Consider the following 14,346-nt stretch of genomic DNA (forward strand, 5'->3'; position numbering starts at 1 on the left):
AGAATGTCACGAGTGCTTGGAAGAAGTCCCGCGCTTGGCTCTGCTGCAGCTCGATTGTTGAATCCTCGAGTTACACGGTCTGCCACAATGTTACCCTCCAAGCCCTTATGAGCCGGACACCAAATAATGTTGTGGTGTTCTGTCAAGGTTTGTCCCAGAATACTACGTACCATTTTGGGTACCGTCCCTTTGAGAAACAGGCAACACACTGTCTGCGAGTCGGAGAGTATGACTGCTGATTCGTTTCTGTGTTCCGCATCTGCAATGGCCACGGCTATTGCAGCCGCTTCGGCCGCACATGTGGATCGAGTTACGACTGTGGCCGTTATGACACGTTGTTTTTGAGTGACTGCTAGCGTGCGAGTCCCTTTACTTGCTCTGCTAGCATCTGTGTAGTACGCAGTAGAACTTCTCCCAAAACGATTCCACAGGGTTGCAGCTTGTGCTAATCTTCTACCTGCATGATACGTTGGGTGCATATTCTTTGGTATCGGTGCCACCGTGACATGAGATCTCGTGTCCCTGTCCAGTAACACTGTATCCTCGTCGCAGTACAGCGGTCGTGGCGTGAAGCCCAGCTTTTCTAGAAGTGCACGTCCCTGGTTCGCTGAGCAGAGCCGCTCTCTTTGAGCTATGAGGACTGCGCTCGCATATTTCTCAAAGGTGTTGTAGATGCCTAGTTTCTCAACTTTATCGTTGTTAGCATTTTCGGGGAGGCTAAGCGCTGCCTTGAAGGCTTTCCTTCTGTATTAGCTTGTTTCATTTCCTGGTTTGTTAGTGCTTGGTACGGGAGTGCGTATGTGCCCCTGCTAATTATAAAGGCGTGGACCAGCCTGATCGTTTCCACTTCAGTTAGCCCATCTTCACTGCTGGATATCCTTCGTATCATACGGGCTACCGTTCCCTGCTGTTGCTCTCAACTTTTGGATGGTGTGTGTGGTGCCTCCGTTCTGTTGTACCCACATTTCCAGAATGCGCAGTATTTTCACCTCCCTGATGGGACGTTCATCCAGATGTATCGTTATTTATACTGTGAACGAAACAGGCAAGTAATACTCGAAAACGTGGTGTTAAACTTCGCCCATTGGAAAATGCTGCCTCCGTGCTGGAGCTTCTCTTTATGCAACACTTCCTTGGAACTTTTGTTCTATGACTTTCCACACGAAGGGCTATCTTTTTTTTTATTACTCCACAAATAAATTAATTAATAACGCCTTTATTTCAAGTAAGGGGGCGGCTCTCGGCCGCTGTTGAGAAATACATTCGGAATGGTTTACGGAATCGTTCAAGTAGTTTGGTAACGCTCGTCAAACACCATGCACCACTTCCCACGACAACGTTTCGCGTCTCTTCACATGGCATAAGTAATACTGGTGTCAAGCAGTGAGTTCCGAACGTAATCAAGCCCGATGGGGATCAAATTTCTCGACCGCGATTCGCTCCCTTCCGCAGCTTGTGCAAATGAGTCAATTGCGATCGAAAGTGCTGCTATGTGACACCCGTGTAGCTGCGGTGTAACACCTACAGCTACACTGCCAGGAGCACAGTAAATCTTACCTCATGTCCCTATTAAATTCTTGTACAGGATTGTAAAACACATCATGTGAACTCGGGAAAAACACCTCCGCTTTGCCTTCAGTTACCGACGTCTGGGGCACCTTTTCGATTCTGGCGACAAGGTCCAAGGGAAGTTGACTCCCACTTGTGTCAACTGTATCGCCGTTTCCAGTAGTCGCCAGGCACGACATTGCTGCGATACGAGGGCCAGAGCCCATCAAACTGCTAAAGAACCGCTGGCCAGCGATGCTGCTGAGCAGAAACACGTTTTTCAGCTGTCTTTTATCTATCATCATCATCAGGTAAACAAACTTAAAACATGGCGGTCGTGACGAATTTTTCTCACCTGAATTAGAGAGAAAGAAAGAAAACTATTATATTGATAATGTAAAATATAAATTAATTTCAGTAAGTATAAATCACTTTTTTACAATTTTGAGATTAATCTTTAACTTTTGTAACCTTCCTTTGTATAATCACATTACGAGATTTCACTTTTGAACATGATCGGCGTTCCAGTCGGAACTGACCAGCTGTATAGGGTGTTTTTTAGCCGTAGGCTGCGTTCTTTATTATTTAATTTTCTGGCCTGCCGCTGTATCCGTGATGTGTTCTGCTCATTGGACGAGTGAAAGTCGAAGGTCTTGACGATCCGCCGTCTACCGCCGCCTGCGAGGATTCCTCTGCTGTGCTTTTACGTGTGCTCCCGATCGCCGTGACATGTTAGGCATCCGTTGTGCGGCTTCCGTCGCTTCCAGAGCCCATCTATCGGCGAGAACGTCGCACGATGGCCAGTCGACGACGATCGTCGTTTAGGACTACACCGACAGCAGCCCGTCGTCGGTCGTCCTGAGCAACGAGCCTGCTCCGATGACGCCACGGATTTGATCTGCGATCATCTGGCCTAAGTGTTTTCGGTTCGTTCTTCCAAAGCCGGTGTTTTCACGTCTGCTCCGTGTGAAGATGGTGCAAAAGTACCAGTCGCCCGTGCGCGTCTACAAGTACCCGTTCGAGCTTGTAATGGCGGTAAGTGGTGTTGATCTTTCTTTGGTTGCTTGTTTTGCCCGTGTTTTCGCCGCCGCTGTAGTGCTGCTGCTTAGCGCTGCCCTCAGGTCGTCGTAGTGGCCTATTGCTTCAGCTAACGAGATTATCAGGCGAGCGCTCGAGCCCGATCGCCTTGAGGGGCTTTCTTGCTGTGGCGAGAGTGGAACGTCGAATTGTGTGCACATCACTGTCACTCGACTTTTGCTTTATCTGACTCGAATATCGCAGTCGCATTTAAGTCTAGATTCTGGTGCGTTTGCCTCAGCGTAGGCCACTAGGCTCGGCCCTCTTATCTAGCTGAGCCGAATCGGTTAATGATCCGTGCCAACGACATTCACACTGCCGGGTTGCGACTTTCATTTCCTGCCTTGAATGAGCCGCCGCGCTCGCGTTTCGGTTTGCGTGTTTGTGCGCTCTCGTTTTCGCAACGCCCTTTGCGAATAAATAAATAAATAAATAAATCTCGGTTAATGCTTTCGGCAGACCTTCGCCATTTTCGTTGTGGCGATTTCCTTTCCAGATCGGCGCTTTGTTGCGTAGCTCGAGTGCGCGTTGTCAATCATCTCCCTGTTGAATTGAACGATTATGGTGTTTAAAGTCAAGTCAAAGAACACCTATAACTGTACGTACATACATGTCCCAGGGAAGGAATGTGGTGCTTGTGCTTGCTATGTCGCTATGCGCCACGTTTCAGCGAGCAAGGTAACGGTTTCGGTTAGATTTTTCTTTTTTTTTTTTTTCACTGTAAACCATATAAGTTTATCCTGTGCTCATTCTAAAGGAACAGACGGAGCTCTCTCTGGCTACCTCGTATTTCTTTCTTCAGGCTCTAAGTTTTCTATAACTCGACATTCTTGTTCCTGTGACATCTGATTGTATTAGAAGCATGTTTCGCTCTCCCTTATCCCTTATATAAATGTGTGTGTGTGTGTGTGTGTGTGTGCCAATACCTCCTTTGGTTGTGGGCAGGGGTTGCGAATGGGGTTATGTATGTATGTATGACTGCGTATTTGTGACGTGGATCACTCGATCAATTGCGGACAATCTGAAGCTTGCCACTGCGTGCTCCACACGGCTCTAGGAGAGGACCGTTCCTGCGAAACTGGCTCGACAGGTTCGACGGATGCGCGTTAAGAATTCTGATACCGGGCGTCAAATTTTTATGCTGGGCTTCAGTGCACGTTCTCCTTGCAGCAGTGCACGTAGCTCAGATGGCCGAAGAGGCATGTGAAGTGTACCGGTTTTTTTTTTTTTTTTTTTACAGTTTTACAAACAAACCGATAAGTCTTCCGAGTCGCCCTGTCCTATATATGTAAATATTTGCCTTCTTTTACTTGACCCTTTCTGTTATCCTCTCTCCCACTCCTTTTACCTACTGATGACTGTTGTGCGTGTCAGCAGACAGCGTTTACTGTGCGCGGCCAGCAGGAGTCTCCTTCCGTTTATCTATTTATGTTTAATAAACAAACCATTACTGCTACTACAGACACGCGCGCAATATGATATATTAAGTAAGGAGCAAGCACACACGCTGGAAAATAAAATTATTTTGAAGGAAATTATTGTATCTCTCTTTGCTGAGCGACTCCAGAGTTTCGAACCGAAACATCTTTCGTTTCGGTTCAGCGAAAACAATTAAGTTTCGGTTCAAGTCCGCAGTTGAAAAAAAAGATGTGGTTCGACCGGTTTATGTTCGTTTGCATAACCTAATAAACGGTGCAAATTTGTTTTGTATAGAAGCTCGACGGTGCTGCTGAGCTGCGCGGGAATGATTTACAAAAGATACGCGTGCTTCTCTTCGATCGGGCTGCAATATAGTTACAAAAAAAAAAAAAAGAAAAAGGAAGAAAGAAACATTGTAGAAGCACACACCAAAAGCAATACGTCATTTCTGCAGCATCTACTCCAGTTTACGTACCGTATGATCAAAAGCGACCGTCCAGCCAAGAAGCACTTCTTCATTTCCGCGGTATATTTAAATTCAAACGCTGCCTGTCTCCCGGCGAAACACATTTGAAACCGCAGCAACGGTGCACGCTGCCACGTGTTAAATGACAGCATGCACCTGCACACTAAAGGCTCATTCACACTAGGCTAACAGAGGGGGACCGGGGGCCCGTGGGCCCCGGGTGCAAGGGGCCAGAGGGGGGGGGGGTGTCATATACGTCTGAAGACACCCCTTTTTCCGACGGCTACACCCCGGGGGGGGGGGGGGGGGGGGAGTGACAGAAGACCTATGGGCCCCGGGTGCCAGACGACCTAGCTACGTCGACGCTGACAGTCGGCAGACCGACGTCGGTCTGCCGACTGTCAGAGACAGCGTCTTTTTCTTCGTGTCGGCGCGTCTGTAACTGTACCGACGCCGACAATCTGCCGACGGTCGGTAGAGAGCTCGGCGTCGGTACAGTATGACAGAGGCGCCGACACGAAGGAAAAACGCTGTCGCCGACATCGGTGTCGTGTTGGCCTAGTGCGGACGAGTAAACGAGGCGGCTTGGTCGAGCCGCAGGCAATGCATGGATGGAAAGCTCCAGAAAGAGTGGCCGACCAACTCGGCCGAGGGAGAGCTGCACCAAAGGGAGAGATGTTAAGTCCAGCTGCAGTGGTAAAATATTCGTCCAGTAGTCTATCGACGTTGTTTTTTTTTTGGGGGGGGGGGGCAGGGGGCGTCAGCATATCACAACTACTTTGTTTAACGCAAAACGACGGACACAAGAAAGACGACAGGACAAGGCGCTTGGTCGAGTATATCACTTTGTTGCTTAGAAAATTGCCATCGAAGTTCCCGCTTGCGCCGAAACGAACGATTTGACGTAATCTCCGCTTCACGTCTCTGTAAATCAGCCAGTGCTGACGTCACTTGAAAGGTACCGTAGACCGCAGCCGGTGGCGTCACTCCGACTTTCCACTTTCGCCATTTTCTTGCTTACAAAAGCTGTTTTCGCTATACGAAGGATGAATTTGTCATTACGGAAGCCTAACCTTTCAGAATACTATAGCTCAGCAATATTTTCCATTAACGATGCTGCCTACATAATTTCGGGACCTCTAGCCATAAGCACGGCTGCGTCACTCCCAGCACTCGTGATCCGAGACACATTGTGTGATCACTGCCATAAGGGTTCTCGCAAATGTGAGTTGAAGTGCGATGACTGTTTTGCGCGTGTTCCATGCTGCTGTTCACGTGTTGGTTGGTTTCTACCCTGCCGTCAGTGAGCCTGCCGAAGTAAACATTTGATCGCGCACGTACTGCGTTTGACTCTATGCGAAACCTGTCGTATGTATAGCTTTTGCATTTACTTTGTAGTGCGTATTGGGCGACTGCGCTGTGAGATATGATGATAAGTGAACTTGAAGCAGTGCAGGTGCATATGCTACCACAGGTTGGCCTACTTTGCCAACTTTCGCGGATTTTCCTGGCCATGGTTGCTGGCAGCGTGCTGCTGCCGCTGCCTAGCCGAATAGCTCACATATATATATATATATATATATATATATATATATATATATATATATATATATATATATATATAATTGCGTGCCCGATGCCGCAGGATCCACAGTTGCACTTATACTTTTATCGTGCCAACGCATTCGATGCGTAAGCATACTTTGGCGAGTACCCCAACAAAATCTGTCCGTGCCGTAATTTCTTATTTCTGCAAATAACTGCACAATTGGTCAAGTTAGCGCATGTAATTGTTATAATAGTGTAATCGTAGATTATTGGTAGCGTTAGAAAAAGTAAAAATAATACTGACCGGGATTCGAAACATGGACCGCAGCGTACGCAAGCATTTTTAGAGCGGGCTCATTCCTGCGGTGAACTTCGGCGACTGAGAAGAGAGCGCAAGGAGGAAAGCGAAAGAGGAGCGTGTGGCGAAAGCGGGAGAAGAAAAGCGCAGTGCTGCGGCAAGACGGGTTCTGCGGATGCGATGACTACGAGATGGCGCCAGAGTAGCGCACGCCGTCTTTTCACTGATGACGCCACCGATACCACGTATGAAAACAAAGCGCTGTATGAGCGGAGGTCTGTCTGCGGTGGCTGCTGTGAATCGCGCTCACGCGTCACCTACGCGCTGCCTCTCGGGATCTCACGATTAGCGAGGCAGTCGCGCCACACTTCGCTCCGTTTGCAAAGTCCGATTGTCCGCGTCAGCCGATATATCGCGAAATGAAAACACATATAGAGCTGCGCTCAAAGTTCGCGTTAGGGAGTATCGTCATCATCGGTGATTTTTTGGCGAGTACTCCAACAAAATCTGTCTGTCCCGCGGCGCCTTACATCTGCAAAATAAATGCATAATTGCTCAAGTTAATGCATGTAATCATTATAATAGTGTAATAGATTATTTGTAGCGTTAGAAAAAAAAGTCTGACCGAGATTCGAACCATCGACCGCGGCGTGGCAGGTGTCTGTGAGCCACATTAAATTCATGGGAGTGAAAATTGTTTTGGCCTCAGTTTACATCACACGCAGTTAAAGTCAAAATAGCATTAAGAGGTTTGTCTCTATTTCTAAAGTTTTCTACAGTCCTAAAGTAATGCGTAAGCATTCTTTGGGAAGTACCCTAGCAAAATTTGTCCGTTCCGTGACGCCTCATATCGGAAAATAAATGCATAATTCAGCAAGTTAGCACATGTAATCGTTGTAATAGTGTAATAGTGTATTATTGGTAGCACTACAACAAAAAATGAGAAACTGGTTACATCGCCCCGTCAAGGTCGTAAAAAAAAAGAACAGTGCCCTTCCACTCTGTGAAGAAGGATGACCAGCGAAGCTGTGTATGTGGGTGGCGAACTGCACCTCCGCCGCGGGTCAGCCCGGCATTGCACTGTCTCCGGGATCGGCCCACGTATGGGGAGTTTTTTTTTTTTTTTTTTTTGCTTATCACGCCAACGACACGAAAATTTCCTTAGATGGTAGAGGTATACAGCTTTGCTGTAAAAAGGAAATTAAAGGAGTTGACGCACGTAATCTTTATAATAATGTAAGAGTAGATGACTGGTAGCGTTAAAAAAAGAATAAAACTGGCTACGTCTCCACCGCCGCGTCAAGGTCGTAAAACAAACATCACGCAAAAACTCCTCTGGGAGTTCTCCAAGTTTTCGTATAGGCATTGTGTCCTTTGCTCATCTCCATGCAGCCCGGCATCATTGTCAATGTTATGAAACTTGATGCGACCATTACAAACGACAGCGCTGCGGCTACACGAACTGCTGCGGTCGGCGGCGCAAGGTGAATTTGTGACGCAAGCAAACTAGTGCAGGTGGCGGCGCCAGGTGCGCTGATAACGTTCCGATCGCTATAAGCCATTATCGCTCTTTAGCGCCTTACCCTGCATAATTAGAAAAAGATCATATGTAGATCTAATGTCATTAAATATGTTTCCGCTTCTTTCGCCTATTGGCAACTCCAGAATCTGCTACTTGAGCTGCCGACACTGTCCAAATAAACAAAGATGGCTACGACATCCAGGTTCACGGCGACTCTTTCGCTTGGTGCTGTGGTCACGTTTCTCTTTTGTGGCGTCGAATTGAGGTGTTTCGTGGAAGCTGAAGGAGTCCCTACTGCCGATCGCCTTATGTTGATCGGTCTCGATTTGAGCGACGAAATCGCGGAAATAACTGCGCTGTGCATGCAAACGTCCGGCCTGCCCAATGAACCGTATCAGATTTTTTAAAGACGAAGAGCCTTTCAAGCGAGCCTGAGGTAAAAAAAAGGAAATGTTTGTGTGTAGCGGCGCTCCGAAAGGTGCAAGCAGTTGTTCGCGGCGTCGCTCCAGTGCCACAGGTACCATACTTGACTGATTTCGACCTTCATAGGTAACTCCACACTGCGACTCGTGTTGCAGTGTATCACGTGTAGCATCTCACAATATATCGGGTGTTTCAGCGAACTTTCAAAATTTTTTGAAGGTTGCCTACGGCAGATACCACAATTCTAGCTCATGAGCTGGTCTACTCGAAGTGGCGGACATTACTTGCACAAAAAATTGAAATACATAATTAATCGACTAATTAATAGAAATTCACTAAATAAGCTTTTAACTAATCACCTTATGGCCCATATTGCAATTTAGAAGTTCTAGTCGTGGAGTTCTAGTCGCGAAGCTCAGCCGGAGAAGACAACAACAAATTTAGGTGGTGTTGGAGAAAATGGGGATAGCGATGAGAGCGCGAGGAGGAAAGCGCAGGAAAGTGCACCGGTACGATGAGGCGGAAAGTCGAGGAGGGCATGGCTAAAGCGTTAGAAGAAAAGTGTAGTGCCGCGCACGACGAGCTTTGGCTACAAGATGGCGCCAGAGTATCGCGCATCGTCTCTATGGAAACAAAGCGCTGCATGAGCGGAGGTCTGTATGCGGCGGCTGTGAATCACGCCCATGCGTCACGATTAGCGAGGCAGTCGCGCCACAGTTAGCTCCGTTTGCAACGTGCCGCACGAAGCAGATTATCCGCACCAGCCAATATATCTCGAAATGAAAACACGCATGCAGCTGCACTCAAATTTCGCATTAGGAAGTGTTATAATCGTCGGCGATTTTTTTTATTGCGATGACAATTATATGGACACTCCAGGCGCATTTCTGCCATCGCCGTGGTGTTCCGTATAAAGTCCAAGGGCGATAACATCGTCGCCGCGCGCCCTATGTTATATGTGCGAATGGAAGTGTGCGAGAGTGAGCCTACGATGGCGGCTCAATCTCGCGCTTGCAAGGGAGGTAAACGGGGAAGAAGCGCGCCGTCTTCCGTCGCACGCAAGGCAGCGGGGGAGAGTAGGAATGGGGCGTTCTATTCCGGCGGCTGCTGAGTATGGCGCGGTTGCGGCCGCTCGGGCCCTATCTTGAAAGCGATCTGTGATAGGAACAGAGCGCGCCGAGTGCTCATAGCTTCGTGTGTACTGTGTTTTCGCCACTTCGTTTGCGTTGAAGCGAGAGGCAGCACGAAGGTCAAGGGAAATGAAAGAGGACGAAAAGACAGCTTGCCACGCTTCCTCCAGTGTTTTGACGGCGAGGTTGAGCGGTCATCGAGATGTGATCATGTTTGCTTGTACGCGCGTGACGCCATGCTTGTTAATTTAGTTAGCAAGCGAATGTTTGCAAGTTTATAGTGCCGATAAAACTATATTTACTTCATATAGTTGCCTACTAATTTGCTATCGCAGTCGATGCTTCGTCTTTCGAGCGAAACTGCGACTTTTTTCTATCTCATCCAATAACGAACCGATTCGGGAAAAAAATTATTTCGGTTAAACGCTCCTTAGGCGGCGTTTTACAACTTTCAGTGTACGAGGTGGGACAGAAAAGAAACGAGACTAAGTGTGTAGCTTGAAAAAAGATTGGAGTTAGCAACAACTGTTTTGCTTACGTCATCCCACAACCTCCTCTTTTCATGCACCCAGTTTCGACGGAACCAGTCACGCCAGTTGGAAGTGCTGCGTCATTGAGTGAACACGTGCAACTGCCTTCTGCCGGAAAAATTTCTGATGGAAAAACCGAACAGCGAATCAACATCAAGTTTCTTGTGAAACTTAAGAAATCAGCCACGGAAACATTTCAAATGTTAACAAAAGCTTATGGAGATCAAACTTTGTCTCGTGCCCGTGTGTTTGAATGGCATAAGCGGTTTTCAGGGGGAAGGGACAGTGTGGAAGATGATGAACATGCTGGGCGCCCAAGGTCAGCGATTACAGACCAAAACATTGCCAAAGTTCGTGATGTGATCCGTGGTGACCGAAGATTAAGTGTTCGTGCAGTGGCGCAGTTGGTTAACTTGGATAGGGAAGCTGTTCGGCGCATTTTAACGGACGAATTAGAAATGAGGAAGATTTGTGCGAAGGTTGTTCCAAAAGTTCTGTCCGATGACCAAAAACAGTGCCGTAAAGACATGTGTGTGGACATGTTAGAACGCATTGCAAACGAGCCAAATTTGTTGGAATCTGTTGTAACATGTGATGAGACATGGGTTTTTACCTATGGCCCAGAAAGTAAGCGCCAGTCAATGCAGTGGAAGTCTCCAGGATCCCCAAGACCCAAAAAAGCACGCATGCCAAAATCAATATTCAAGGCAATGTTAATTGTCTTCTTTGACATTAATGGAATTCTAATGATTGAGTGGGTTCCCAGAGGTCAGACTTAATCAACACTACTACATTGAAGTACTAAAAAGACTTCGTGAAATAATTAGGAAGAAGAGGTCACAGTTGTGGAGTGATAGATGACTGTTGCACCAGGACCATGAACCCGCTCACACGGCCCTATCTGTCAAGCAGTTTCTGACCAGCAAAAACATTACTGTGATGGGGCATCCTCCTTATTCACCTGATTTGGCTCCATGCGACTTTTTTTTTATTTCCTGAAGTTAAATCTTGCATAAAGGGAACCCATTTTACCTCAGTTGAAGAGGTTCAGGCAAAAACGGAGAATCTCCTGAAGGGCCTTCCAAAAACCTCGTTCCAGAACTGTTACCAGCTATAGCAGCACCGAATGCAGAAGTGTGTGAATGCTGAAGGGGACTACTTTGAAGGTGATAATGTCACAGAGAACTGATTCAGTAAGTACAATAAGTTACTGGACCAGTCTCGTTTTTTTTTTTTTGTGTGTGTGTGTGTCACACCTCGTATAACTGAAATTTGTAAGGGGGCCTGGTGACGGAGCTCTCTAAAGTTAGACCAAGGTATGCTTGCATGAAAATGGAGTAGATATTGATGATGTGCCTACAACAAGAAGCAATCAAGCCTTCTAAAAAGAGGCCGCTTTTGCGACGGAAGGACAGTAGGGGGAGGATGAATAAAACGTAAAGGAGAGGGTTGTGGGAGTGGGAGTCAGGACACTAGTTTCATGACGTAATGGCAAGAAAAACAGTATGAAAGTACTAACAGTGTCTGTTTTATGGGAATGACGTACTGGGCCCTGTTGGAAGTTTTTTTGTTTTTCTCCGTGAGGTAAAGCGCCGTTGAGGGAGCGTTCTACCTCGAGAAGTTTTTTAAAATGCTTATTTGTAGCTGAGGTAGGTGCAAATTTAATTCTGCGAAGTAACGGTGCGAGGAGGCGGGCTGCCCTCTCCCCGTAGCTACAGCAGAGACTTTTCTCGGTCCATGCACTCCTTCCCTACCTTCTCCCATTTCAGAAAAGCCCGCTTTCTGTTCCCTTTTTCGCTGCGCCTTGTACAGCCGACGGCGGTTTTGCGCGCTCTGCGTTTCACGGGAAACCCTGTGCCATTCACGTTACCGATATTAGGGAGTTTTAGATTTTGCGTACGCAAAGTTAAGGGACGCAGATAGAACAGGAGCAAGCTTCCAGCATATTTTTAAAGTTATTTTTCATTGTGGTGGTCATTCATGATTAAATACGTCCAATTCCCCCATCCATAGTGCCGTATGCATTCGTTCGAGGCTCGTCCCTGCGCGATGGCCGGTGTTCGAAGGTCGGGTAGGAGCGAGGAAAACTGCCGACGCTGGAAGGGTGCCTATTTGTGCAGCGGCGCCGTTTCCTGCTTCCTTCTCTTCTGCGTAGTAGCATGATAGTAGCTTGATTGAACCGATGGAGCAATACGGGCGCCTCGTTGTTGGTGATCGTCGCGCGTCGTCTGCGGTCGGTTGTGTGCGATAAAGAAACTCGGAAAAGGGCGAAGCCATAACTGCGACGCAAATTTACTCGCTTGTTTCAGCGTGGATCCCTCGAGGCACTCGTAAATGCGCCACTGTGTTCTCATGACCGAACCCACCGTTGTGCACTTTTGAAGCCAAGAAATTACTGTGGGCATGCTTGCTTATAAACAGTTAATAGCAAATTAAATTCTGGAAATTTACGTGCCAGCACCACGATATAATTATGAGGCACGCCGTAGTGGAGGACTCCGGATTAATTTATACCAACAGGGGTTCTTCAACGTGCACCTAACTCTAAGTACACGGATACTTTTGCATTTCATTCCCATTGAAATGCGGCCGCCGTGGCCGCGATTAGATCCCGCGACCTCGTGCTTAGCAGCGCAACGACAAAAGCCACTAAGCAACCACGGCAGGTGCATGGGCAATAAATCGATGTATACTTTGCACTCTTAAAAAAATTACATCCTTTGGGGCTTATCTTGTCCCGTAACGATAATCGTCATCTGTCTTGCCCGCGTTTCCCTTCTTTAACGCTGCGAACCCGGTACTTCCCAATCACGAACGGCTTGCACGTTATCAGCGTTATCAGCATTCTTGACAGGAAAGTAGCGAGCGCCGAGTTTTCAATAAAGAAAACGCAAGCACACTCTAAAAACAGTTGCACCCTTTGGGATGTATGTTTTCCACACAACAGTAATCGTCATTTGTCTTGCATGCGTTTCCTTTCTTGAAAACGCTGCGCTCGTTACTTTCCTTGTTCGAGAATGCTCTGTCATGCTGATAACGCGCATGCCGTTTGTGGCTTGGAAGTACCGGGCTGCAGCGTTAAAGGAACTGCGGACACCCCAAAGGGTGCAACCATAGAGAAATGGTGCAACTGTTTTTAGCGTGCAAGGCAGATTACGATTACACTCTTAAGAAAAGTTTACACCCTTTGAGCCGTTTCTCGCTACACAACAATAAACGTCATCTGTCTTGTCCGCATTTCCTTTCTTTAACGCTGCGAGCCCAGTACTTCCCAGTAACGAACGGCATGCGCGTTATCAGCATGGCATACATTCTGAAAACAGTTTGCACCCTTTGGGCTGTATATTTGTCCCACAACGATAATCGTCATCTGTCTTGCCCGCTTTCCTTTCTTTAACGCTGCGAGCCCGGTACTTCGCAGTCACGAACGGCATGCGCGTTATCAGTGTGACGCAGCATTCTCGACAGGAAAGTAGCCAGCGCCGAGTTTTCAAGAAAGGAAACGCAAGCAAGGCAGATGACGATTATTGTTGGACAAATATACACCCCAAAGGGTGCAAACTGTTTTTAGAGTGTAGCATTGCCGACATGGAAAGTAACGACCGCGGCGTTTTCAAGAAAGGAAGCGCAAGCAAAGCAGATGACGATTATTATGACGATTATTGTTGTGTGGCAGAGGTACACCCCACAGGGTGTAACTTTGCCTACGCTCTACACTCTTAGAAAAATTTACACCGTTTGGGGCTTTTCTTGTCCCACAACAATAATTGTCATGTCTTGCCCGCGTTTCCTTCCTTTAACGCTGCGAGCCCGGTACTTCTCAGTCACGAACGGCATGCGCGTTATCAGTGTGACGCAGCATTCTCGACAGGAAAGTAGCGAGCGCCGAGTTTTCAGGAAAGGAAACGCAAGCAAGGCAGATGACGATTATTGTTGTGGGATAAATATACACCCCAAAGGGTGCAACCGTGTTAAGAGTGTAAATAAAGTATGCACCCTTTGGGGTGTATATCTGCCACACAACGGTAATCGTCATCTGGATGCGTTTCATTTCTTGAAAACGCCGCGCCCGCTACTTTCCTGTCGGGAATGCTGTCTCATGCTGATAACGCGCATGCTGTTCGTTACTGGAAAGTACCGGGATCGCAGCGTTAAAGGAAACGCATCAAGGCAGATGATTGTTGTTGTGTGGCAGATATACACCCCAAAGGGTGCAAATATTTTTAGAGTGTAAGAGTGTACACTCTTAGATCAAATGTACACCCTTTAGGGTGTATCTCGACACAATGATCGTCATGTACACTCTTAGGAAAAGTTACACCCTTTGGGGTGTATCTCTGCCACATAACGATAATCATTTGCCTTCACTCTTAGAAAATTTAGAC

General features: G+C 47.3%; 2 protein-coding genes across 2 annotated transcripts in view; one reads left to right on the plus strand and one right to left on the minus strand.

Annotated features, from left to right (window-relative positions):
* Trm1 (tRNA methyltransferase 1) overlaps nucleotides 1-1,856 on the minus strand; it is a 36,360-nt gene extending 34,504 nt beyond the window's left edge. Inside the window, exon 1 of the mRNA XM_075701069.1 lies at nucleotides 1,558-1,856. Coding sequence (XP_075557184.1) covers nucleotides 1,558-1,856 — 299 coding nt within the window. The remainder of the gene's footprint in view (nucleotides 1-1,557) is intronic.
* Nucleotides 1,857-2,063: 207 nt separating this feature from the next.
* retm (real-time) overlaps nucleotides 2,064-14,346 on the plus strand; it is a 61,112-nt gene continuing 48,829 nt past the window's right edge. The window contains exon 1 of the mRNA XM_075701067.1: nucleotides 2,064-2,583. Coding sequence (XP_075557182.1) covers nucleotides 2,521-2,583 — 63 coding nt within the window. The 5' untranslated portion in view covers nucleotides 2,064-2,520. The remainder of the gene's footprint in view (nucleotides 2,584-14,346) is intronic.

This window comes from Dermacentor variabilis, chromosome 8 (assembly GCF_050947875.1).
Source record: "Dermacentor variabilis isolate Ectoservices chromosome 8, ASM5094787v1, whole genome shotgun sequence".
Classification (NCBI taxonomy): Eukaryota; Metazoa; Arthropoda; class Arachnida; order Ixodida; family Ixodidae; genus Dermacentor; species Dermacentor variabilis.